The sequence below is a fragment of the Botryllus schlosseri genome, chromosome 1 (genome assembly GCF_051294905.1).
Source record: "Botryllus schlosseri isolate E-star chromosome 1, Bs_hap1, whole genome shotgun sequence".
Lineage (NCBI taxonomy): Eukaryota > Metazoa > Chordata > Ascidiacea > Stolidobranchia > Styelidae > Botryllus > Botryllus schlosseri.
This window is the reverse complement of record NC_137236.1, coordinates 32,088,484-32,114,156: the sequence shown is the minus strand read 5'-3', so window position 1 is coordinate 32,114,156 and position 25,673 is coordinate 32,088,484. Positions and strand designations below refer to the sequence as shown.

General features: G+C 37.8%; 2 protein-coding genes across 5 annotated transcripts in view; one reads left to right on the top strand and one right to left on the bottom strand.

The window, feature by feature from the left end:
* The window catches only part of LOC145435343 (prolow-density lipoprotein receptor-related protein 1-like), a 145,755-nt gene that overhangs the window by 15,339 nt on the left and 104,743 nt on the right, over positions 1 to 25,673 (top strand). For all 4 annotated transcript variants that reach the window (XM_080312646.1, XM_080312634.1, XM_080312642.1 and 1 more), the window contains exons 7-27: positions 262 to 463; positions 1,526 to 1,688; positions 1,862 to 2,022; positions 2,716 to 2,811; positions 6,846 to 7,013; positions 8,937 to 9,068; positions 9,267 to 9,414; positions 10,467 to 10,554; positions 10,672 to 10,816; positions 11,459 to 11,534; positions 12,072 to 12,294; positions 14,220 to 14,423; positions 14,763 to 14,913; positions 15,745 to 15,888; positions 16,220 to 16,471; positions 17,709 to 17,831; positions 20,040 to 20,135; positions 20,950 to 21,141; positions 23,261 to 23,406; positions 24,475 to 24,568; positions 25,433 to 25,552. In XM_080312646.1, the coding sequence (XP_080168772.1) occupies positions 262 to 463; positions 1,526 to 1,688; positions 1,862 to 2,022; positions 2,716 to 2,811; positions 6,846 to 7,013; positions 8,937 to 9,068; positions 9,267 to 9,414; positions 10,467 to 10,554; positions 10,672 to 10,816; positions 11,459 to 11,534; positions 12,072 to 12,294; positions 14,220 to 14,423; positions 14,763 to 14,913; positions 15,745 to 15,888; positions 16,220 to 16,471; positions 17,709 to 17,831; positions 20,040 to 20,135; positions 20,950 to 21,141; positions 23,261 to 23,406; positions 24,475 to 24,568; positions 25,433 to 25,552 (3,124 nt within the window). The remainder of the gene's footprint in view (positions 1 to 261; positions 464 to 1,525; positions 1,689 to 1,861; positions 2,023 to 2,715; positions 2,812 to 6,845; positions 7,014 to 8,936; positions 9,069 to 9,266; positions 9,415 to 10,466; positions 10,555 to 10,671; positions 10,817 to 11,458; positions 11,535 to 12,071; positions 12,295 to 14,219; positions 14,424 to 14,762; positions 14,914 to 15,744; positions 15,889 to 16,219; positions 16,472 to 17,708; positions 17,832 to 20,039; positions 20,136 to 20,949; positions 21,142 to 23,260; positions 23,407 to 24,474; positions 24,569 to 25,432; positions 25,553 to 25,673) is intronic.
* The window catches only part of LOC145435525 (uncharacterized), a 349,573-nt gene that overhangs the window by 228,310 nt on the left and 95,590 nt on the right, over positions 1 to 25,673 (bottom strand). The window lies entirely within an intron of this gene.

Below are 25,673 nucleotides of genomic sequence, written 5' to 3'. Positions count from 1 at the left end.
GAACTAGCCTACAAATAAACTGGTCGCTTCTCAAATCTCGCGACTGGAACTACAACTAATCACTTTTCAAAACTAGAAACGGGAACTAGAACTACAACTACCGGTACTCGTGTTTTCTAAATATGCAACTAAAACTGGAACCAAAACTACTCCCTTTTCAAAACTAGAACTAAAACCAAACTACTCGCTTATCAAACCTCGCAGCTAGTACTACAACTAGCATCATCACAACCCAGATAAAGGCACACACTTTTATTGCAGGCTGTTACGCTGGAAGGGCAGGATTTGCCTTCAAAGTCTATCAGGTTTTCGCACAACACCCTGGCCATGATAGTGGACGTGGCGGGGCAGAGGGCTTGCTGGATCGAACGCTACCAGGGCTACACGGACAGCGCGTTTGTGTGCGCGCCGCTAGACAATCTCAACAGCACGACCAAGATAAACTTGCTATATTCTGTGGATAGTAAGTGTTGTCTTGTAAACCTTATGGTGCCGGCCATGATATTATTTTACAAGTTGTATAATTGGACTAATTGGAGCGGAATGCCGGTAATGTAATTCTTATCTAATTCGTGAAATGTTTGTAGGCTCTCACTGTAGATACAATTCTAATTCTAGTCTAATTTGGAAAATAAACTGTAGCTATAATTCTAATTGTGATCTAATTCGGAAAAACTGTAGCTATAATTCTAATTCGAGTCCAATTTGGAAAAAAAATTGTGTATCTGTAATTCTATTCCTAGTCTAATTTGAAAAAAAAACTATGTAGCTATAATTCTAATTTTAGTGTAATTTAGAAAAATGTGTAGCTGTAATTCTAATTTGAATATAATTCGGAAAAACTGTAGCTACAATTCTAGTTCTAGTCTAATTTGAAAAAAAACTGTAGTTATAATTCTAATTTTATTTTAATTCAGAAAATCTATAGCTACAATTCTAATGCTAGTCTAATTTGGGAAAAAAACTGTAGAGCTATAATTCTAATCTAATTCGGAAAAACTTGAGCTACAATTTGGATTCTGATCTATTTAGAAAAAACTGTAGCTATAATTCTAATTCTAATCTAATTTGGAAAAACCTGTACCTAAAATTTTAATCGTGATCTAATTTCGAAAAAACTGTTACTATAATTCTATAATCAAGAAAAAAAACTGCAGCTGCTATTCTAATTCTAATCTAATTTGGAAAAAATGTGTTGCTATAATTCTGATTTGAGTCTAATTTGGAAAACCTGTGTCGCTGTAGTTCTTATTCTAAGCGAATTTGGAAAAAAAACTGTTGCTATAGTTCTAATTCTAGTGTAATCGAGACAAAAACACTGTGCAGCTACAATTCTAATTCTAATCTAATTTGGAAAGTATTTGGTGCTGTAATGAAACTTCTAATCTAATTTGGAAAACCTGTGTAGCTGTAATTCTTATCTAATTTGAAAAAAAATGTGTTGGTATAATTCTAATTTTAGTCTAATTTAGAAAAAATGCGGAGCTATAATTGTAATTTTAATCTAATTCTTTATATTTTTCAGGCGTGGAACAGATTGCTTACGACTGGCTGACCGGGAATTTCTACTTCCTCGACGGTACCGACGACAGGCTCTACGTTTGTGATGGCACGGGGGCCACGTGTATCACCATACTGCAAAAGGGATTGAACATGCCCAGGGGGATTGCCCTGGACCCAAAAGAAGGGTAGGGTTACGTTTCTTGTCGAATTCGTATATTTTACACTAAAATTTTTCTCCAAATTAGATCAGAATTAAAGTAGGAGTACAGAAACATGTCCCGAATTAGGTTAGAATTACAAGCTTAATTTAGAAGAAAAATATAATAATCTGATAACGTCGCCCATTTCGCATTTGCAGGAAGGTATTTTTCTCCGACCAAGGAATTCACCCCAAACTTGAGCGTGTCAATATGGACGGTACTGAAAGAAAAGTGCTGGTGTCCAGGAAAATAGTGTTTCCACTGGGAATTGCGTTGGATCTGATCGGGAAGCGCGTCTATTTCGTCGACGCCCATATCAGTAAGTATAAATGTGTTGTGTGAGCCAGGGTTGTAAGCAAGTCGCAAGGTTCCGAGTCACGAGACAATCTGACTTTTATAGTTTTGACTCGAGTCAAGTCGAGTCATTTTGTACTCGCCACCGAGTCAAGCCCGAGTCAGTGCTCATTTCCAATTCTCATCTAATTAGTGAAATGTTTCCATGCTCTACTATTAATTCTAATCAACTCCCGATTTTCCTGAAAAATGCTACAGCAAAACTGTACACTGCGTATATAGTAGTATAGTCCTTGCTGTGCAGACATTTGCCATTCTTGACCCTCTCAGACTGCGTGTTTATGGTGAAACGCACTGCCGTGTATTGATGGTATCGATCGAATTAGTCGAGCACTCATGGCTTGTTTGAAAGAGGATATCTCCGTCGCAGTGAATAGCGCATACTTATTCGCACTAGGTACACGTTATGGACTCTGTAAGGAAGTAACCAAAGGATACACATTTTTTCAATAAGATTATCTACTCTTCCGGTTAGAAGCCAATATCAGATTTGCCACTGTTGTATACGGGATTTCAAAGTTCCATTATGACTACCTGTTATCTTACGTAATATATTATGAAGAAATAGTAGACTATTGCGGGCTGTGTGTAGTTGGTTTTGTAATTTGATTTCTCGGGACGATTCCGCGTGTCATTCAAGGCTCGAAATCTTTTCCAGATTACGTGGACTCTGTGGACTACGACGGCGGCACGCGCACTCAGATAGCGGCCTCTATGAGCGTGCAGAATTTACATCGGATCGCGTATTTTGATGGTACGGATTTTCGCGTCGATTACAGGGGTGTTCAATGGTCGTAACTAGCGCTAGAGCTAATGACCCTTAAAAAGCAGCAACAGAACTTATCCAATTATGTTAAATTTCGAATACGAATTCCTGCATTGCGAATTGGGTTTAGAAATGTTGTCTGGTGCCAGGATTTCAAAAGGACTGTGGTTTGAGATAGCCTGTCTATGTCCCTATCGACTACTAGAACTAGAAATAGAGCTACCGGTACTCAATTTCCAAAAAGAACTATAACTATCACTACTCACTTTTCAAAATTCGTAACTAGAACTAGAACTACGACTGCTCGCTTCAAAATCTTCAACTAGAACTAGAACTACTCATGTTTCAAAATGCTCAAGTAGAACTAGAACTACTCGCTTTTGAAAATCCTCAACTAGAACTACAACTACAACTACTTGCTTCGAAATCTTCAACCACAACTAGAACTAGAACTACTCATGTTTCAAAATACTCAACTAGAACTAGACATAAAACTACTCAGTTTTCAAAATCCTCAACTAGAACTACAACTACTCGCTTCAAAATCTTCTACTACAACTAGAACTAGAACTACTCGTATTTCAAAATTCGCCCCCAGAACTAGAACTAGAATTACTAATTTGTCAAAATCTGCTACTAGAACTAGAACTACAACTGCTCGCTTCAAAATCTTCAACTACAACTAGAACTAATCACCTTTGAAAATCCTCAACTAGAACTAGAACTAGAACTACTCATGTTTTAAAATGCTCAACTAGAACTACAACTACTTGCTTCTAAATCTTCAACCACAACTAGAGCTAGAACTACTCACATTTCAAAATGCTCAACTAGAACCAGAACTATCCTCTTTTGAAAATTCTCAACTAGAACTAGAACTAGAAATACAACTATTCAGTTTTCAAAATCCTCAACTAGAACTAGAACTATCCTCTTTTGAAAATTCTCAACTAGAACTAGAAATACAACTACTCACTTTTCAAAATGCTCAACTAGAACTAGAACTATCCTCTTTTGAAAATTCTCAACTAGAACTAGAAATACAACTACTCACTTTTCAAAATGCTCAACTAGAACTAGAACTATCCTCTTTTGAAAATTCTCAACTAGAACTAGAAATACAACTACTCACTTTTCAAAATGCTCAACTAGCACTAGAACTATCCTCTTTTCAAAATCTTCAACTACAACTGGAACTACTCACTTTTGAAAATCTAGAACTAGAACTACAACAACTTCCTTCGAAATCTTCAAGTACAACTACAATTAGAACTACCCTCTTTCCAAAATCCTCAACTAGAACTAGATCTGGAACTACTCACTTTCCAAAATCCTCAACTAGAACTAGAACTAGAACTACTCATGTTTTAAAATGCTCAACTAGAACTACAACTACTTGCTTCTAAATCTTCAACCACAACTAGAGCTAGAACTACTCACATTTCAAAATGCTCAACTAGAACCAGAACTATCCTCTTTTGAAAATTCTCAACTAGAACTAGAACTAGAAATACAACTATTCAGTTTTCAAAATGCTCAACTAGAACTAGAACTATCCTCTTTTGAAAATTCTCAACTAGAACTAGAAATACAACTATTCAGTTTTCAAAATCCTCAACTAGAACTAGAACTATCCTCTTTTGAAAATTCTCAACTAGAACTAGAAATACAACTATTCACTTTTCAAAATGCTCAACTAGAACTAGAACTATCCTCTTTTGAAAATTCTCAACTAGAACTAGAAATACAACTACTCACTTTTCAAAATGCTCAACTAGAACTAGAACTATCCTCTTTTGAAAATTCTCAACTAGAACTAGAAATACAACTACTCACTTTTCAAAATGCTCAACTAGCACTAGAACCTATCCTCTTTTCAAAATCTTCAACTACAACTGGAACTACTCACTTTTGAAAATCTAGAACTAGAACTACAACAACTTCCTTCGAAATCTTCAAGTACAACTACAATTAGAACTACCCTCTTTCCAAAATCCTCAACTAGAACTAGATCTGGAACTACTCACTTTCCAAAATCCTCAACTAGAACTAGAACTAGAACTACTCATGTTTTAAAATGCTCAACTAGAACTACAACTACTTGCTTCTAAATCTTCAACCACAACTAGAGCTAGAACTACTCACATTTCAAAATGCTCAACTAGAACCAGAACTATCCTCTTTTGAAAATTCTCAACTAGAACTAGAACTAGAAATACAACTATTCAGTTTTCAAAATGCTCAACTAGAACTAGAACTATCCTCTTTTGAAAATTCTCAACTAGAACTAGAAATACAACTACTCACATTTCAAAATCCTCAACTAGAACTAGAACTATCCTCTTTTGAAAATTCTCAACTAGAACTAGAAATACAACTATTCAGTTTTCAAAATCCTCAACTAGAACTAGAACTATCCTCTTTTGAAAATTCTCAACTAGAACTAGAAATACAACTATTCACTTTTCAAAATGCTCAACTAGAACTAGAACCTATCCTCTTTTCAAAATCTTCAACTACAACTAGAACTAGAAATACAACTACTCAGTTTTCAAAATGCTCAACTAGAACTAGAACTATCCTCTTTTGAAAATTCTCAACTAGAACTAGAAATACAACTACTCACTTTTCAAAATGCTCAACTAGCACTAGAACTATCCTCTTTTCAAAATCTTCAACTACAACTGGAACTACTCACTTTTGAAAATCTAGAACTAGAACTACAACAACTTCCTTCGAAATCTTCAAGTACAACTACAATTAGAACTACCCTCTTTCCAAAATCCTCAACTAGAACTAGATCTGGAACTACTCACTTTCCAAAATCCTCAACTAGAACTAGAACTAGAACTACTCATGTTTTAAAATGCTCAACTAGAACTACAACTACTTGCTTCTAAATCTTCAACCACAACTAGAGCTAGAACTACTCACATTTCAAAATGCTCAACTAGAACCAGAACTATCCTCTTTTGAAAATTCTCAACTAGAACTAGAACTAGAAATACAACTATTCAGTTTTCAAAATGCTCAACTAGAACTAGAACTATCCTCTTTTGAAAATTCTCAACTAGAACTAGAAATACAACTACTCACATTTCAAAATCCTCAACTAGAACTAGAACTATCCTCTTTTGAAAATTCTCAACTAGAACTAGAAATACAACTATTCAGTTTTCAAAATCCTCAACTAGAACTAGAACTATCCTCTTTTGAAAATTCTCAACTAGAACTAGAAATACAACTACTCACTTTTCAAAATGCTCAACTAGAACTAGAACCTATCCTCTTTTCAAAATCTTCAACTACAACTAGAACTAGAAATACAACTACTCAGTTTTCAAAATGCTCAACTAGAACTAGAACTATCCTCTTTTGAAAATTCTCAACTAGAACTAGAAATACAACTACTCACTTTTCAAAATGCTCAACTAGAACTAGAACCTATCCTCTTTTCAAAATCTTCAACTACAACTAGAACTAGAAATACAACTACTCAGTTTTCAAAATGCTCAACTAGAACTAGAACTATCCTCTTTTGAAAATTCTCAACTAGAACTAGAAATACAACTATTCAGTTTTCAAAATCCTCAACTAGAACTAGAACTATCCTCTTTTGAAAATTCTCAACTAGAACTAGAAATACAACTACTCACTTTTCAAAATGCTCAACTAGAACTAGAACCTATCCTCTTTTCAAAATCTTCAACTACAACTAGAACTAGAAATACAACTACTCACTTTTCAAAATGCTCAACTAGAACTAGAACTATCCTCTTTTCAAAACCTTCAACTACAACTGGAACTACTCGCTTTTGAAAATCTAGAACCAGAACTAAAACAACTTCCTTCGAAACCTTCAAGTACAACTACAATTAGAACTACCCACTTTCCAAAAACCTCAACTAGAACTAGATCTGGAACCACTCACTTTCCAAAATCCTCAACTAGAACCGCAACTACTCTCTAGGAATAGATCTAGAACTACTCAGAAAACCAGTGGTCGACCGTCAACGTTACAGGTTACCTGTACGCGACCAATTGGAACGACCAGAGCATAATACGTATCGATGCCTGGCGCGGTGGCCCGCCGTCCCAGCGACACGGTACCACCGAAGTCATGACGATATTTAACGGGCTGAAACAGCCCGGCAGCATCCGCATTGTGCACCGCACCGCTCAGATCCCAGGTGAGTATTTGCGTTCGGAACAGTAGACCGACTACAACACCGTGAACCTCGGTAACTCTGGACAATTTTTCAGTATTTTGCTTTGCATCTTGGAAATGCTAAGAGTGTGCGACATGTTTTTGAAGTAGCTACCACCCGCTTATTGCCTACCCATTTTTTCATATTTTGGCAAACTCTGTACTCATTAACCGTCTCATTCCATTTTAAAAAACCATCTGTCAGGTCATAACGAGCATAGTAGACGATAAACTTTGACGCAGATGAAGCAGCCACTTTCCAGAGCTCTAAATATCACATGTTCCACTGTCCAAAGCTTGATGGAGTAACTTTGGACATCACATTTTCTCGTATTTATCCAGAGGGCGAGCGCGCTGAGATTTTGGCGCTTCTTCGATATACGCCCGAGATCGAAACAGTGTTTCACGTAGCACCAGCAAGTGCTTCCCATGAGCACGATACAATTTTATAAACGTCAAAATAAATTGTTTTTTTGCCTTTGGAGAGACATATATTAGGGTTGGAGGTGGGTTGGGGTTAGGGTATCCCAAGATTAGGGTTGGGGCAGAGGGTATTAGGAAAGAGGATGGAGGGATATTAGGGTTGGATGTGGGTTAGGGTAAAAGTTGGGGTTAGGGTATCCAAAGATTAGGGTTGGGGAAGGGGTATATTAGGGTTGGGGGAGGGGTATAAGAGTTGGATGTGGGTTAGAGTTAGGGTCAAAGTTGAGGTTGGGATATCCCAGGATTAGGGTTGGGGAATGGGTATATTCTGGTTGGGGGAGGGGGGTCTTGGAGTTGGATGTGGGAGGGTAAGGGTCAAAGTTAAGGTTAGGGTGTCCCAATATTACGGTTGGGGGAGGGGGTTGAATGTGGGTTAGGGATACACCAACCTAAACTTTGACCCCAACCTTAACCCTAACCCACATCCAACCCTAATACCCCTCCCCAACCCTAGTATCCCCCTCTCCCTCAGGCCCCAACCCTAAACTTGGGATACCCTAACCTCAACTTTGACCCTAACCCACATCCAACCCTAATATCCCTCCTTCCTCTTCCCTATTACCCCCTCCCCCAACCGTAATCTTGGGATACCCTAACCCAAACTTTGACCCTAACCCACATTCAACACCAATATCTCCATTCCCCAACCCTGATATCCGTCTATTCAAATGCAAAAAAATATTTCGGCGTTTATAAAATTTTATCGTGTTCATGCGGAAACATTTACGGGTGTCATGGGGAACACTGTTTTGATCTCGGGCGTATATCGAAGAAGCGCCGAGATTTTTGCCACGAGTTAAGACTGCTTAGAGGTATCTGCTGCCAAGTTTTGAATCTATGACTCGCACGCTATCTATGCTTGGTAGTAAGATTCACAATGACCGTCAATTTTGATGACCTCGACCCCCCCGCCATTAATTTATCAATGTTGGGTCATGTTAATCTGGTAGTGAAATGAATCCACGTTTTATTGAGGCTACTTGCGGTACCGTTGCCTCATGGAAAAGAATTGGATATCCAGCGGCAACCCCTATCCATCAATAACCGTTTAAATGTTTCACTGCTACATGCCCAAAGTTACCCTCAAGTCCAAAAGTTACCCCGGTTTACGGTATTAAAATTTTATATCTCGGCTGCGAAATAGAAGGAGTTAGATGCTTGTCCATTTATGAGATAAACCAAGCATCAAATTTTGAAATACTTTTTAGGTTTGACACGTTATTTTTTGAATTTCGTCGAGACGATGGTTTTCTTTGGACTATGTCACAATGCTGCTGGGGTTGTACCAAATTATTTAAAAGTAGCCTACAGTTATATGTGGATATGCTGTTGATATACAATGTTCTTTCCGATGCTCTGCTAGTCGCTGACGATTACCCCTGACGAGTGTCAGCCGAAGATTATTATTAAACTTTCTTTACAGTACCAGATGAAGACAACTATTGCAAGCGGGTAGAGTGCGACCAGCTGTGCCTGCTAGGGAATAGCTCGCGCCACGGCAGTTGCCGATGCAGGGCCGGTTACGTGTTGCTGGACGACGGAGTCACTTGCCAAAGTGAGTGGGCTTTCTTGTCTGTCTGTTACATCGAATTGTGAATTAACTTTTTTGTGGGGACATGGACTATAGGCCTTTTTGAGGCAATATATTTGCGATATTTCTGTAGGAATACATAGGTTATTGAATAGATATAGTGTGCCTTCAACGCCTAGTGACTATTGCTATGTACGGAATATTGAATATACTACTTTGCAGAGCCAAAAGACGAAGAGAAATTCCTGCTGTTCGGAAAATCGATGCCGGGAGAGATCAAAGCCATCAACTTACTGCGAAAATCGCAAGCCGTCGAGCCGATGGTTCCTATCGAGAATTTACAGACGCCGAAAGCCATCGACTATTACAAGTATGATAGCGGTTCTGTTTTTTTTTGAGAAATAGAATTAAAGCTACATAGTCTCTTTCCAAATTACGCAAGAATTACAATTGTAACCGCATAGTTTTTTTTTTTTTGAAATTAGACTACAATTAGAATTAGAACTACTACTACATTTTTTTCAAAGTAGACCAGAATTAGAATTATAACCACGGTCTTTTTACGAATTAGGCTAGAATTAGAATTATAACTACAGTTTTTTTCTAAAATAGACTGGAATTAGAATTATAACTACAAAGTTTTGTTCCAGATTAGACTAGACTAGAATTAGAATCATGGCTGCAGAGTCTTTTTCCAAAGTACGCAAGAATTACAGTTTTAACTATATAGTTTTTTTTTTCCAAATTAAATCAATTAGTGTGGAATTAGAATCATAACCACACAGTTTTTTCCAAATTGGACTGGACTAGACTGGAGTTAGAATTATAACTACAAAATTTTATTCCAAATTAGAATCGTAGCTACATAGTCTCGGTACAAATTATGCAAGAATTAGAATATCAACTATATAGTTTCTTTTCCAAATTAGTCTACAATTAGAATCATAGCTACACACTTTTTTTTCCAAATTATACTAGAATTAGAATTATAACTAGTTTTTTTCCAAAGTAGACTAGAACTAGAATTACAGCTACAGTCTTTTTACAAATTACACTATAATTATAATTATGACCGCTACAAAGTTTCTTTCTAAATCCGACTTGGATTATAATTCTGACTACAAAGTTTTTCTCCAAATTAGACTAGAATTAGAATTATAACCAGCTTTTTTCCAAAGTAAACTAGAATTAGAATTATAGCTAAAGTCTTTTTTACAAATCACACTATAATCCGAATTATAACTACTACAAAGTTTCTTTCTAAATCAGACTAGAATTATAATTATAACTACAAAGTCTTTTTTCCAAATTAGACTAGAATTAGAATCATAGCTACACACTTTTTTTTCCAAATATTACGAGGAAATATCATTGTTTATTTTATTATCGATATATTATTCTATATGTGATATTTCTGTTCAGTGACACCGCGGGCAACCGTTGGATCGTATTTTCTGATACTTCGAGGCTTGTGATCGCGCAGAGAAAAATCGGGAATTTGATGGACGACGTGAGTTATGAATTATATAGATTATATTAAAATTTTTAAATTTCAATTTTTTTTTCAATCCATTTTTTTTCTTTCTGGCGTAACGACTGAATATTTACTGAAAGTCTCTTATCTCAGGTCCTCTTCAAATCCGGGGTCCACGCTTGCGAGGGCCTGGCCGTGGACTGGATGAGCGGCAATCTGTATTGGACCGACGACGGGTCCAAGACCATATCGGTCACGAATCTAACCACTCCAAACGGGGCCACGCCAAGGCCAGAAGGTTTGTATTACTCTGTAATCGAGCCCGATTTGGTTTTAAAAAATCGTAATTCAAGGATATGTCCTCCATTTTCTTCGTTGAAAAATACCAATTTCTCGAGATTTTCTGCAAATTGTCTTTGAAAAATTTGGATACGAAGATTATTCCTTAATTTGGGGTTTTGGAATTTAGAAACACTGGCCCTTATCAAAATCTGCCAACCTAGTATGCGTCAACAGAAGCAGTGTATAGTAGTACACTGTGAAATTAGCGCATTGAGCTTAAGCCATCTGCTCGCGCCAATTATTGGAAATTTCACGCTGGTGACGTCATATTTTGTATAATTGCCGATATACAATGTGCTTTCCAATTCTCTACTGGTTACTGACGATTACCCCTGACAAATGTGAGATGTATATATTCAAAATTATTTCACGACCCCAATAATGGAAATAATCTACTGTAAATATTGAAGTTGATATGGGATGCAGTTTTCAGATAAGTGTCGTTGATCAGGCGTTCTACTTGAAATACACCTTATTTTGACACGATTTATCGGTTTATCGGCAAAGATTTGTTCCTCATGTTAATGTTTTCGGCCAAAAAATGTGATATTTTTCAGTTGGTATTTGCTCCGAAAATTTATGTTCATTTTCCATCCAGGCCCGCACGTACGCAAAGTTATCGTGAGGAACAACGTCACCCACATCAGAACCATAGCGGTACATCCCGCCAAGGCGTGAGTACACCCCAATTGTTTTGTCGTATGGCGTTTGCCCTATTTTTTTTTGGGTGGAATGTGTCCTGTTAGTGATTTTTGCCCGTATTTTGCAGCCATTTGACCTTGAAACAGTTCTGAATGTAAATACTGAAGAAATTTGTCCAGTGACATGAGTTTTTTCTAGTATTTTTAACCTTGGAAGACAGAGGTTCTGTGAAATGATAGTAATGATACCATCTTTTAGCCTTCGAATACGATTGTTCAATATTGGGATTCTTTATCCTCGAATAAATCCAAAAATTAGAATTGTTTTCAAACTTGCTCAACTTCACCTCCAATGCATAATATCCTATGATATGACAACCCGAAATGGTGCATTTTAAGCCAAAATATACTGCTAATGTTAATTTTATATTGAAATAATACCTTTTTGTTATTTTCAATTATCCTAATTTTTCCATATTTTTCATTATTTTTACAATAATATTTTTTTTTTATAATTCTTTCAAATTTAAATTTTTTAATAACATAAGCCTTGTTTTTGATGTTCTCCAGTGTCATGTTCTGGACGGACTGGAAAGACAGGATCGTGGGGTCCAAGTTCGGGCAGATAGAACGCGCGTGGATGGACGGGTCCAACCGGACCGTGTTCGTGTCGGGGCAACGCCTGCTCTGGCCCAACGGCCTGACCATCGACTACAAGACCAATTTCGTGTACTGGGCGGACGGATATTTCGACCGTATTGAGAGAATTCATATTAACGGGCTTCATCGAGAGGTAGCAGATTGTTTTGGAGCGTTTTGAGTGACTGCTCGTTAGGGTTGTTCAAAAATAGTTTTTCCGCAAATTTCACTGGCTGTTCGATGAAATTGGCTAAAAAACTGCTGCACGCCAAATTTGGTGGAAACGAAACTATTGGAGTTTGAAAATTTTTGAAAAAAATAGTATTTATGGTGTTCAATTCTTTCATTGGTAATACTTTTGGCTTTTTTTGGCTGAAGTAGGCCTAATTCTCTCTAATCCCGAAATAGAAGTTGGTCTATTTTCGCCTAACCTACTTCAGCTTAGGTCAAAACAGCCCTAGGATGAAGTAGGTAAGGCTGAAGTAGGCCTAGGCTGAGTTAGGTTGAGTTCTTTCTAACTCCAAAAGATTAGAAGTCGGTTTACTTCAGCCTAGGTCAATGCAGCCTCAGGCTGAAGTAGGCCTAAGCTGATTTAGGCCTAGTTCTTTCTAACTCCAATAAATCAGAACTAGGCTTATAGTAGCCTAAGTCAAACCATCCCTAGGCTGAAGTAGGCTTCGGCCGAATTAGGACGAGTTTTTACAAACTTGAAAAAATTAGAAGTAGGCTTACTTCAGCCTCGGTCACTGCAGCCCCAGGCTCAAATAGGCTCCAATAAATCAGAACTCGGCCTACAGTAGCCTAAGTCAAACCAGCCCTGGGCTGAAGTAGGCTAAGATTTTTAAGACTTTTAAAAATTAGAAGTAGGCTTACTTCAGCCTAGGTCAATGCAGCCCCAGGCTCAAATAGGCCTAAGCCATTGTAGGCAGGGTTCTTTCTATCTTCCATAAACCAGAACTAGGCCTACAGTAGCCAAAGTCAAACCAGCCCTGGGCTGAAGTAGGCCGAGATTTTTCAAACTTCGAAAAATTATAAGTAGGATTACTTTAGCCTAGGTCAATGCAGCCCCAGGCTCAAATAGGCCTAAGTCGATGTAGGCCGGGTTCTTTCCAGCTCCCATAAATCAGAACTAGGACTACAGTAGCCTATGTCAAACCATCCCTGGGCTGAAGTATGCCGAGATTTTTAAGACTTTCAAAAATTAGAAGTAGGCTTACTTCAGCCTAGTTCAATGCAGCCCCAGGCTCAAATAGGCCTAAGCCATTGTAGGCAGGGTTCTTTCTATCTTCCATAAACCAGAACTAGGCCTATAGTAGCCAAAGTCAAACCAGCCCTGGGCTGAAGTAGGCCGAGATTTTTCAAACTTCGAAAAATTATAAGTAGGATTACTTTAGCCTAGGTCAATGCAGCCCCAGGCTCAAATAGGCCTAAGTCGATGTAGGCCGGGTTCTTTCCAGCTCCCATAAATCAGAACTAGGCCTACAGTAGCCAAAGTCAAACCAGCCCTGGGCTGAAGTAGGCCGAGATTTTTCAAACTTCGAAAAATTATAAGTAGGATTACTTTAGCCTAGGTCAATGCAGCCCCAGGCTCAAATAGGCCTAAGTCGATGTAGGCCGGGTTCTTTCCAGCTCCCATAAATCAGAACTAGGACTACAGTAGCCTAAGTCAAACCATCCCTGGGCTGAAGTAGGCCGAGATTTTCCAAACTTCAAAAAATTAGAAGTAGGCTTACTTCAGCCTAGGTCAATGCAGCCCCAGGCTCAAATAGGCCTAAGCCGATGTAGACAGGCTTTCTATCTCCCATAAATCAGAACTAGGCTTACAGTAGCCAAAGTCAAACCAGCCCTGGGCTGAAGTAGGCCGAAATTTTCTAAACTTCGAAAAATTAGAAGTAGGCTTACTTCAGCTATGGTCAAAACAGCCCTAGGCTGAAGTAGGGAAGGGTGAAGTAGGCCTAGGCTGAGTTAGGCCTAGCTCTTTTCAACTTGAAAAAATACGTCAGCCTAGGCCTGTTTTGGTCTAGGCCTAGGATTAGCTCTTTTTTCTTGCGCTGTATTGAAATTGCGCCTTTTTCGCAGCTTGTATACGACTCTACAAACAACGACCTGCTCCACCCGTTCGGAATAGCCATCTACAACGAGCTACAACACCATTTTCTTTACTGGACCGAATACAGGACAGGCTACGTAATGCGACTCAACCTGACAGCCTACAACGCGAACAAGGCCTTGGGCAAAAAGGACTCGTCCATCATGAAATTCGTGGGGCCCCAGCTTTTCGGGGTGAGAAATGACGGTTTTAGCTTGTATGCAAAGATACTGCTATCACTTTCACGCTACTGTATTTCAACAATTCTGGTTAAGGCTCTGAGCCTATGGCTGTTCAAGTGTCAAGAAATAACTTTTTTTTTCAAATTTTACAAGGTTACTAATAAAATTGCTACGTTGCCTAAAAACGCTCTGCACACCAATTTAGGCTCAATTCCAGCCTATAGAGGCATTGCTAGGAAAAATTTATTTTTATTTTTATCTAGCCTAATAAAACAAGTCAGTTGAAAGGAGAATATTTGAAACATAATGGTGCCTATCGTGGTCAATTATTATTGTTTACCTGTTTTTTAGGTGTCGGTGTTTGACCTGGACAGAAGATCTGGCACTAATCTGTGCAGCACGCGGCCCTGCAGCCATCTCTGCCTGCCTATCCCGACTAAAGTAGGCTACAAATGCGATTGTCCGGATGGGCAGAGAATTGTGAACGACACACATTGTGTTGGTGAGTAGCCTGGTGAAATTTCGCAGACGGCTTTCTGCCATCGATTATAATCACTATGGCGATTTTTTCGACTTTATAGGATGGGCCTACTGTTGTAGTCGGCTCATTGTCTGCACATTGTTAATCATAAACGGTCAAATGAAACAAATAGGTAGACATGGTGTTATGCTCAACGTACCGCAATATCCCAACTGAAGCAAGGCCGCTTGTGCATTACATCATTCTTATATTAAGAAGCGCATGATGAAAAAATGGTGATGTATACACCATTGTCAGAATGAAGCAACACGGTTTGTCACCAGCAAATTGAGTGTTGTCAGCCAACAACTGCTGCTGTTGAACGTTTTTTCTCCATTCTTGGCAAGCTACTTAGTAAGGACAGACACTTTCTACCCGAGAATGTAGGAAAGCATCTTAAGTTGCACTACAACACCTTTTAATTATATCCACCATAATACTTGATGTAACTACTGAAATTCTTCATAGTGCCGGATTTTGTTAAAATAAAGTTTTTTCTTGTAAAAATTTGTCAGTTTTTGAGTCAAAAAAGTGATTCCACGCCAAACTACTTCGTAAGGACAGACAGCTCCAACCGGAGATGAAGATAAGCAGTACTGTTTTAACACTAGGTGAGAAAACACCTAATTTACGTGCGTTAGGTCAAAATCTTGTCAAAATGTAGATTTTTAAGGACAAAAAATGTCAAAATTCTGATTTTCTAGGTCAAAAACTTCCGTTTTTTAGGTAAAAAAATTCACTCTAATAATCACAGTATATACCAGTGGAGATTTGTGTTCGTTAATTGTTTTCTTTCGGATACGTTCTTGGCAGATATTGAGAACTACAAGGCGCCTCCCGTGTGTAAGGACGAATCGTATTTCGCGTGCAACAGCGGCCGTTGTATCATGGCCATCTGGAAGTGTGACGGAGAGGAAGATTGCGCCGACAAAAGCGACGAAGACCCCGTTCTTTGCAGTATGTATTTCCAGCAGCGTATTAGGGCTGTGTCTGTAGAATTTGACCGGTACACGCAGGCAGCAAGACCTCTCTTTTAGAATGATAGCTAGTTTTTGTCAGGCTTGTGAATGAATTTGAATCACCACTGGTGCCTGTGAACTTAGTATCATTGCCTATTCTAGCGACTATTTGTAAAATATCCAATTTCAATTTGTTTGCGGATTTCGTAGGTTTGAGTCTAATAAAATTTCGAAAAAATTTGGAATCGTTTACTGAAGTTCTGTACCTCCAAGAGTCTTCAAGATTTGAAAATCCGTTTTTCAAAACTCAAAACCATTTCCCCCCCCAGAAAACTCGACCTGCGGACCGGACCGCTTCAAGTGCACCGAGTCCCTGTGCATCCCGCAGTCGTGGGTCTGCGACGGGGACGTGGACTGCGGCCGTACCGGCGAAGACGAGGACGAGGGGCTGTGCCGATCGCGCAAGAGGCTGTGCGGGGACGACCAGTTTCTGTGCGAAGACGGCGGGTGTGTCCCGGAGGACTGGGTGTGCGACCACGACGCGGACTGCCACGACGGGTCGGATGAGAACGCGAATTGCTGTGGGTACACTTTTGGGGGTTAATCCGGGGCAGGGCTTGTGGTGGTATTAGGTTCTTCTTGGAAAAATTTGAAGAAGTGAGCGTTTCTTTGACTTTTCTACATTTTGTAAAGTAAAATGTACTGTGAAATTCCATGTGTAATGCGCAAAATTTTACAGCTTTTTGTCCTAAAATCAGGGGCGGCGCATTAGGAGTGTTCGAAAATGACTGTTTTTCTCAAATCGTACTGGCTACTTGATAAAATTGTTAGGTTACCTAATATAAGCCGGCACGCCAAATTTGGTTCAATTCCGGCCAGTAGCAGCATTGCTACAGGAGAAGAAAGTTTGTATCTATTATATAGAAATAACTAAAAAAAAATTTGACAATTTTTCTGTTCACCCCATGAAAGTGCTAGGTTGTGTATAGAAACGATGTTCACCAAATTTGGTTCAATTCCAACAAGTGGAAGCGGAGTTATTGCCGTCGAAAAGCTTTGGATTATCAATAAAATAGTATTTACGGTGACCAAATCTTTAATTATTTATTATAAGTGTGCCCACCGTAAATACTATTTTATTCAAATCCAAATTTTTCGACGACGATAACTCAGCTTGCAATGGTTGGAATTGAACCAAATTTGGTGAACATCGTTTCTATAGAAAACCTAACATTTTCATAGGGTGAACAGAAAATTTTCCAATTTTTTATTATTTATTTTTGTATCATAAATAGAAACTTACTTCTCCTGTAGCAAAGCGGTTACTGGTTGGAATTGAACCAAATTTGGTGCGTAGGCTTCAATTAGGTAACCTAACAATTTTATCAAGTAGCCAGAACGATTTGAGAAAAATGGTCATTTTTAAAGACCCCTAATCCACACGCCATTTTAAGGGTGGGTATCAGGCATGGAAAATTACGGTACCAATAACACATCGTAGTTTCTGTGTGGCAAAATTTTGAATAGCCATTACGAGCGCAATTTACTTCACAAAATATCGTCTCACCAAGCCAGTCCTGGTCAGGGCTAGACTTGGGACAGGCTTGGTGGACAGGTAATGTTTCGAAGAGTTGAGAGTGGCGCTCGTAATCAATATTCAAAATTTTAAATACAAAGTCAGAACTATAATTACTCACTTTTCAAAATTCGCAACTAGAACTAAAACCGCCTAATTTTTAAAATGAGCAATTTAATCTAGAACTAGGAATACTCGAGAAAATTTCAATATTTTTATGCAATTGTTTTTCTATTGCACAGCGTACGTGGAATGCGATTCCGCGACCAAATTCCGATGCGGGATGGGCCGGTGCATACCGCTCAGTTGGAAATGCGACGAGGAGGACGATTGCCCGGACGGCAGCGACGAGGGAGCTTTGGCAGGTATGCCGGGGCGGTTGGACCTGGGCGGCGAAGATTTGAACTGACGTTATGTGATTCTGAATGTTAATCATGACTAAACCCGACTGATATAACTAATTAGTACCCATCGATTTTCAAAAATCCACTTGAACTAAGATCTTGCTAAGACTAGAACCAGAACTAGAATTAGAACTATAACGATAACTTATAACTGCTCCCTGGTTAACACTAGAACTAGAATTAGAACCAGAACTAGAGTTAGAACTATAACGATAACTTATAACTGCTCCCTGGTTTACACTAGAACTAGAATTAGAACCAGAACTAGAATTAGAACTATAACGATAACTTATAACTGCTCCCTGGTTAACACTAGAACTAGAATTAGAACCAGAACTAGAATTAGAATTAGAACTAGAACTAAAATTAGAACCAGAACAAGAATTGGAACTGCAACTGGAACTTGAACTATTACCTTGCTAAGACTAGAACCAGAACTAGAATTAGAACTATAACGATATCTTATAACTACTCCCTGGTTAACACTAGAACTAGAATTAGAACCAGACCTAGAATTAGAATTAGAACTAGAACTAGAATTAGAACCAGAACAAGAATTAGAATTAGAATTAGAACTAAAACTAGAATTAGAACCAGAACAAGAATTAGAACTGCAACTGGAACTTGAACTATTACCTTGCTAAGACTAGAACCAGAACTAGAATTAGAACTATAACGATAACTTATAACTGCTCCCTGGTTAACACTAGAACTAGAATTAGAACCAGAACTAGAATTAGAATTAAAACTAGAACTAGAATTAGAACCAGAACAAGAATTAGAACTGCAACTGGAACTTGAACTATTACCTTGCTAAGACTAGAACCAGAACTAGAATTAGAACTATAACGATATCTTATTACTACTCCCTGGTTAACACTAGAACTAGAATTAGAACCAGAACTAGAATTAGAATTAAAACTAGAACTAGAATTAGAACCAGAACAAGAATTAGAACTGCAACTGGAACTTGAACTATTACCTTGCTAAGACTAGAACCAGAACTAGAATTAGAACTATAACGATAACTTATAACTGCTCCCTGGTTAACACTAGAACTAGAATTAGAACCAGAACTAGAATTAGAATTAGAACTAGAACTAGAATTAGAACCAGAGCTAGAATTAGAATTAGAACTAGAACTAGAATTAGAACCAGAACAAGAATTAGAACTGCAACTGGAACTTGAACTATGACCTTGTTAAGACTAGAACTAGAACCAGAACTAGAATTAGAACTAGAACTTGAACTATGACCTTGTTAAGACTAGGACTAGAACTAGAATTAGAACTGTAACTTGAGCTACTTCCTGGTTAAGACTAGAATTAGAACCAGAATTAGAACTAGAACTAGAACTAGAACTAGAACTAGAATTAGAATTAGAACTGCAACTAGAACTTGAAATATGACCTTGCTAAGACTATAACTAGAACCAGAACCAGAACCAGAATTAGAATTAGAACTATAACTAAAACATGAATTACTCCCTGGTTAAGACTAGAACTAGAATTAGAACCAGAACTAGAATTAGAACTAGAACTAGAATTAGAACTAGAATTAGAACTGCAACTAGAACTTGAACTAGGACCCTGTTAAGACTAGAACTAGAACTAGAACCAAAACTAGAATTAGAACTAGAACTAGAACTTGAACTACTCCCTGGTTACGACTAGAACTAGAATTAGAACCAGAATTAGAATTAGAACTAGAACTAGAACTTGAACTATGACCTTGTTAAGACTAGAACTAGAACTAGAACCAGAACTAGAATTGGAACTAAAACGAGAACTTGAACTATGACCTTGTTAAGACTAGAACTAGAACCAGAACTAGAACTAGATTTGGAACCACTCACTTTCCAAAATTCGCAACTACAACTAAAACTAGAACTACTCACTTTTGAAGATATGCAACTACAACTAGAACTAATCAGTTTTTAAAACTTGCAAATAAAACCGGAATGTAGCTTTAAGGGTAAGTTCGCAGCACTTTTAACGGCGAAATTCTCATGAGATATGGTAAGATTCTATATTTTTCTGGTGTCATCCTTCATTTTCAAACATCCCTGCCACGTATGATGGTGAAATCCGCCATTCCTGAATGTTTCAAAGTCCGTCGGAGTGTTTTTATTTGCGACCAGGCAAGTGTACTGTGTTCGTTTGTTTTCAGGGTGCACTTACGAATGCGAGTCTACGTCATTCTTTCGCTGTTACGGCGGAGAATGCATTCCCAACTGGTGGAGATGTGATGGATCTTCAGACTGCAGTGAGTGACCAGTATTCTTTTACCTCTGAGAGGAACCTTACCAGGAAAACCTATTTGAAGACGCAGGGTTTTTTAAGCTTTGATTCACTATGAGCAGGGATATGCGCAATAGGTCCGTTCAAAAATAACTGATTTCTTCCAATATTACTGGATAAAATTGTTAGGTTTGCTGAAAAAATGCTGCACGCCAAAGTTGGCTCGATTATGACTGTGGAAGCTGGAATTTAAGAAATTTTTTAATTTAATATAAAAAAATAAATACATTTTCTTTCTGGCTACCAGGATTGCAACGACTCAAGTCACGATTTTCTGATGACTCGACTTGACTCGAGTCATTTTTGAAAAATTGTGAATTGACTCGACTCGAGTCATTGCGTATGACTCGAACCAAGTCATATGACTCGAGATACCATGACTCGAACTCGACCCTCTGATCGCTGACTGTGGATAATTCTAGAATTATTGAAATAATTTCTATGGGTTTTAATTTACGTAAAGTTTTTTTTTGCGTAGTTTTTGCTCAGAAAACTGTACAATTTCGTTTGGCTTGACAGTAAAATTTTAAAAATATAATTTTATAATAAATCAAAACTTTTTAAACACTTGTAGCTAAAATTGAACCAAAATTGGTGTGCCACATTTTTTTAACCAGTGACCTGAAAATTTTATCAGAAAGGTGCAAAATTTTGAAAAAATAGTTTTTTTCTGACTCTGTTGAAGTGGTGAATATTGCAAGTATGCTCTGGGAAAATACTCCCTTACGGACTACCTCTTGTTCCGAGTATGAGTCTGAACTATTACTATCTCTTGCCAGAGGACGGCTCGGACGAGAGCAACTGTACCTTCGAAACGATACCTACCTCGCGGCCCTGCAACCCGCAAGAGGAGTTTACGTGCGGCCAGGGCGCCTCTGCGGCCGTGGGTGGCGGACGGTGTATTTCCAAAGGGTGGCAGTGCGACGGCGACCCGGACTGTATGGACGGCAGTGACGAGGAGAATTGCGACGGTGAGATAATCGGCGGGGCAAATTTTTGGGATTTTTGAGACTCTAGAAAACTGGCTAATACTAGTGGTGTAATTGACTAAATAGATAGAAATGCCTGAAGTCTAATTTTAATCCAATTTGGAAAAAAAATCGATAACTACAATTCCAATTCTAGTCTAATTTGGCAAAAACTGTGAAGCTATATTTCTAGTTCCAATATAGTTTGGCAATATCTGTGTAGTTATAACTCTTTTTATAATGTAATTTGGCAAAACTGTGTAGCTATAATTCTAATCCTAGTTTAGTTTGGCAAAAACTGAAGCTATAATTCGAATTCTAACCTCATTTGGAAAATATATCCATAGCTACAATTCCAATTCTAGTCTAATTTGGCAAAAACTGTGAAGCCATAATTCTAATTCCAATATAATTTGGCAAAAACTGTGCAGCCATAATTCTAATTCCAATATAATTTGGCGAAAACTGAAGCTATAATTCGAATTCTAACCTAATTTGGAAAAAAATCTATGGCTACAATTCTAATTCTGGTCTAATTTGGCAAAAACTTTGATGCCATAATTCTAATTCCAATATAATTTGGCGAAAACTGAGTAGCTATAATTGGAATCCTAGTTTAATTTGGCGAAAACTGGAAGCCATAATTCGAATTCTAACCTCATTTGGAAAAAATTCTATAGCTACGATTGCAATTCTGGTCTAATCTGACAAAAACTGTGACGCCATAATTCTAATCCTAGTTTAATGTGGCGAAAACTGAAGCTCTAATTCGAATTCTAACCTAATTTGGACAAAAATCTATAGCTACGATTCCAATCCTAGTTTAATTTGACGAATACTGAAGCTATAATTCGAATTCTAACCTAATTCGGAAAAAAATCTATAACTATAATTTCAATTCTGGTCTAATTTAGCAAAAACTGTGAAGCCATAATTCTAATTCCAATATAATTTGGCAAAAACTGTGCAGCCATAATTCTAATTCCAATATAATTTGGCGAAAACTGAAGCTATAATTCGAATTCTAACCTAATTTGGAAAAAAATCTATGGCTACAATTCCAATTCCAGTCCAATTTGGCAAAAACTGTGAAGCCATAATTCTAATTCCAATATAATTTGGCGAAAACTGAGTAGCTATAATTCTAATCGTAGTTTAATTTGACGAATACTGAAGCTATAATTCGAATTCTAACCTAATTCGGAAAAAAATCTATAACTATAATTTCAATTCTGGTCTAGTTTAGCAAAAACTGTGAAGCCATAATTCTAATTCCGATATAATTTGGCAAAAACTGAGTAGCTATAATTCGAATCCTAGTTTAATTTGACGAAAACTGAAGCTATAATTCGAATTCTAACCTAATTCGGGAAAAAAATCTATAGTCACAATTCCAATTCTGGTCTAATTTGTCAAAAATTGTGAAGCCGTAATTCTAATTCCAATATAATTTGGCAAAAACTGAGTAGCTATAATTCTAATCCTAGTTTAATTTGGCGAAAACTGAAGCTATAATTCGAATTCTAACCTAATTTGGGAAAAAAATCTATAGCCACAATTCCAATTCTGGTCTAATTTGTCAAAAATTGTGAAGCCGTAATTCTAATTCCAATATAATTTGGCAAAAACTGAGTAGCTATAATTCTAATCCTAGTTTAATTTGGCGAAAACTGAAGCGATAATTCGAATTCGAATTTAATTTGTAGAAAAATCTATAGCTACAATTCCAATTCTGGTCTAATTTGGCAAAAACTTTGACGCCATAATTCTAATTCCGATATAATTTGGCGAGAACTGTGTAGCTTTAATTCTAAATTATGAAAACTATGCAGCTATAATACCAATTCTAATCTAATTTGGAGAAACTATACAGCTATGAGTTGAATTTTAGTCTAATTTGGTAAAAAACCGTGAAGCTATAATTCTAATTCTAATGATTTGAGAAAACCAGGTAGCTTTTATTGTAATTATAGTCTAATCACTTACTGATTTGTTTATTATGTTCTATTTTATTATATTATAATGCCCCTTTTCCACCCTCCAAGCATGTTTTACTGCACAAATTTCTCCATTCTTAAGATTAACCAACACGCAATTCAACCTGAATCGTTCTATTCTGCAGAAGTCAAATGCTCCGATAGCGAAAAGCAATGTAAGAATTCGTCGCACTGTATCTACGCGGCTTGGTGGTGCGACGACGACCCAGACTGCGACGATAAATCGGACGAAAGCGATTGCGAGTGCCATCCAGTCAGACAGAACTCTATGGTTTGTTTTGTTTTCGTTTTACGGCTTGGCGTTTGCTTTCACGGGGTCCGTGGAACCCATTTGTTTTAGGCATTAAAGTGGATTTTACTCACCGATTTCGTTCTCTATTCGTGTGCGGAATCTTGCATATTTATGTTGTTGACCGGGGCGATTTTTTTACATGTCAAAACTATTTTGACCTCTACATTTGGTTTGTATCGTAGATTTTGCACTGTCGGTGAACTTATCATTCGACATTTTACAGCTTGCAGCCTACTTTATAGGCCTACCGTTGTAGACGGCCCATCGTCTGCTCATCGCGAATCATAAACAGTCGAATGAAACAAATAGGTTGACATGGTTTTCTGGTGAACGTACCGCAATATCCTAACTGAAGCAAGACTGCGTAGGCATTGCGTGGTTCTTACATCATGAAGCGCAAGCTGGGAAATTGTGATGCAGACAACATTGTCAGGATGAAGTAACAATGTTTGTCGCCAGCAGTGTACGCACAACTTGAGTGTTGTCAGCCAGCAACTGCTGCTGTTGAACGTTCTTTCTCCATTCTTGGCAAGCATCTGAGTAAGCGCAGACACTTTCTACCCAAGAATGTAGGAAAGTATCTTTCCTTGTACTGCAACAAATTTTAATTATTTCTACCATAATACGTGAGTAACTGCCGGACTTCTTCATAGGGACAGTTTTTGTTAAAATACCAATTTTTCATGTGATAATTTGTCAGTTTTTGAGCCAAAAACGTTTTTTCAGGCCAAACTACTTCGTAAGGACACGCAGTTCCGACCAGAAATGAAGATCAGTAGTGCAATTCTAACATTATGTGCGGAAACACCTAATTTGAGGTCAAAATTTTGTCAAAATTAATTTTTTTTCATGTTTTTTGGGTCAAAATCTTCCGTTTTTTAGGTTGAAATAATCACCCTAGTTATTACGACCAAATACTCCAATTTGCATTGCTGTATCCAACCTCGCCATAGTTTTAAAACGGCCTACGAGCTTGCCTCTGGCTTTTGCCTCTTCATTTCATTTTCCGCCCAAGCAAATTCTCTAATGTTTTGCGCCTTTTACCAGCACCGCTGCGAGACTAGCAGCGGGACCTACGATTGCGTGCCGAAATGCGACGGTGTCCACGACTGCATCGACAGATCTGACGAAAGGAATTGCTGTGAGTGCTAATACTTGCTGGAATTGAGCCAAATTTGTTGTTTGATTGTTCCAATGTAATTTGTCTAATTTTAATTTAGGAACAACTATGTAGCTATAATTCTAATTCTAGTCTGACTTTGAAAAAGCTGTGTAGCTATCAGTGTAATTTTAGTTTAATTTTACAAAAAACTGTAGCTATAATTGTAATTGTAATGTAATTTGAAAAAAACTAGCCACATTCTAATTTTAGTCTGATCTAAAAAAATGCAAAAAATTATGTGGGTATTATTCTAATTCCAATCAATTTCGAAAAATTCTAATTCTAATCTAATTTAGAAAAATTATCCATCTGCAAGTTGAATTCTAGTCACCTGTGTAGCTATCATTGTAATTTTAGTTGAAAAAAACTTAAACTTGTACCCGAGTCATATTTTCAAATCCATAAAATGACTCGACTCGAGTCAATTTTTGTATTGACTCGACTTGTACTCGATTCACTTTTCAAATGCGTAAAACCACTCGACTCGAGTCAATTTTTGTATTGACTCGACTTGTACTCGAGTCATTTTTTCAAATGCGTTAAACTACTCGACTCGAGTCAATTTTTGTATTGACTCGACTTGTACTCGAGTCATTTTTTCAAATTCGTAAAATGACTCAACTCGAGTCACTCCAAACTGAACTCGAACTTGAGTCAGTGGTGAATTGAAAATGAATCGACCTAACTCGAGTCAAAACTATAAAAGCGAGATTGACTTGTGACTCGGAACCTTCCGACTTGGTCACAACCCTGCCTTGGACCATGTGCAATAGAAGACCATGTACGCCTACGACAAAAAATCTTATACACAGCCTGATTTTGACTGAGCTCGATACATTTCAGGGTTCCAGGGCACCTGCCAAAACGGGGACTGCAGCCACGGCTGCAAGGAAGACGCGGAGGGCTTCGAGTGCACGTGTCCTAAAGGGAAACAACTCAAGGATGACGAGAGGACGTGCGAAAGTTAGTTGCGTCTGTTTCAAAGACGCAAAACTTCAGTAATTTACGGAGGCGATCAAGATAGCCAGCGGCGGCAGACTTGGTCAACTAGATAATTCTAGTTGTCTAATTATATTAATTATAG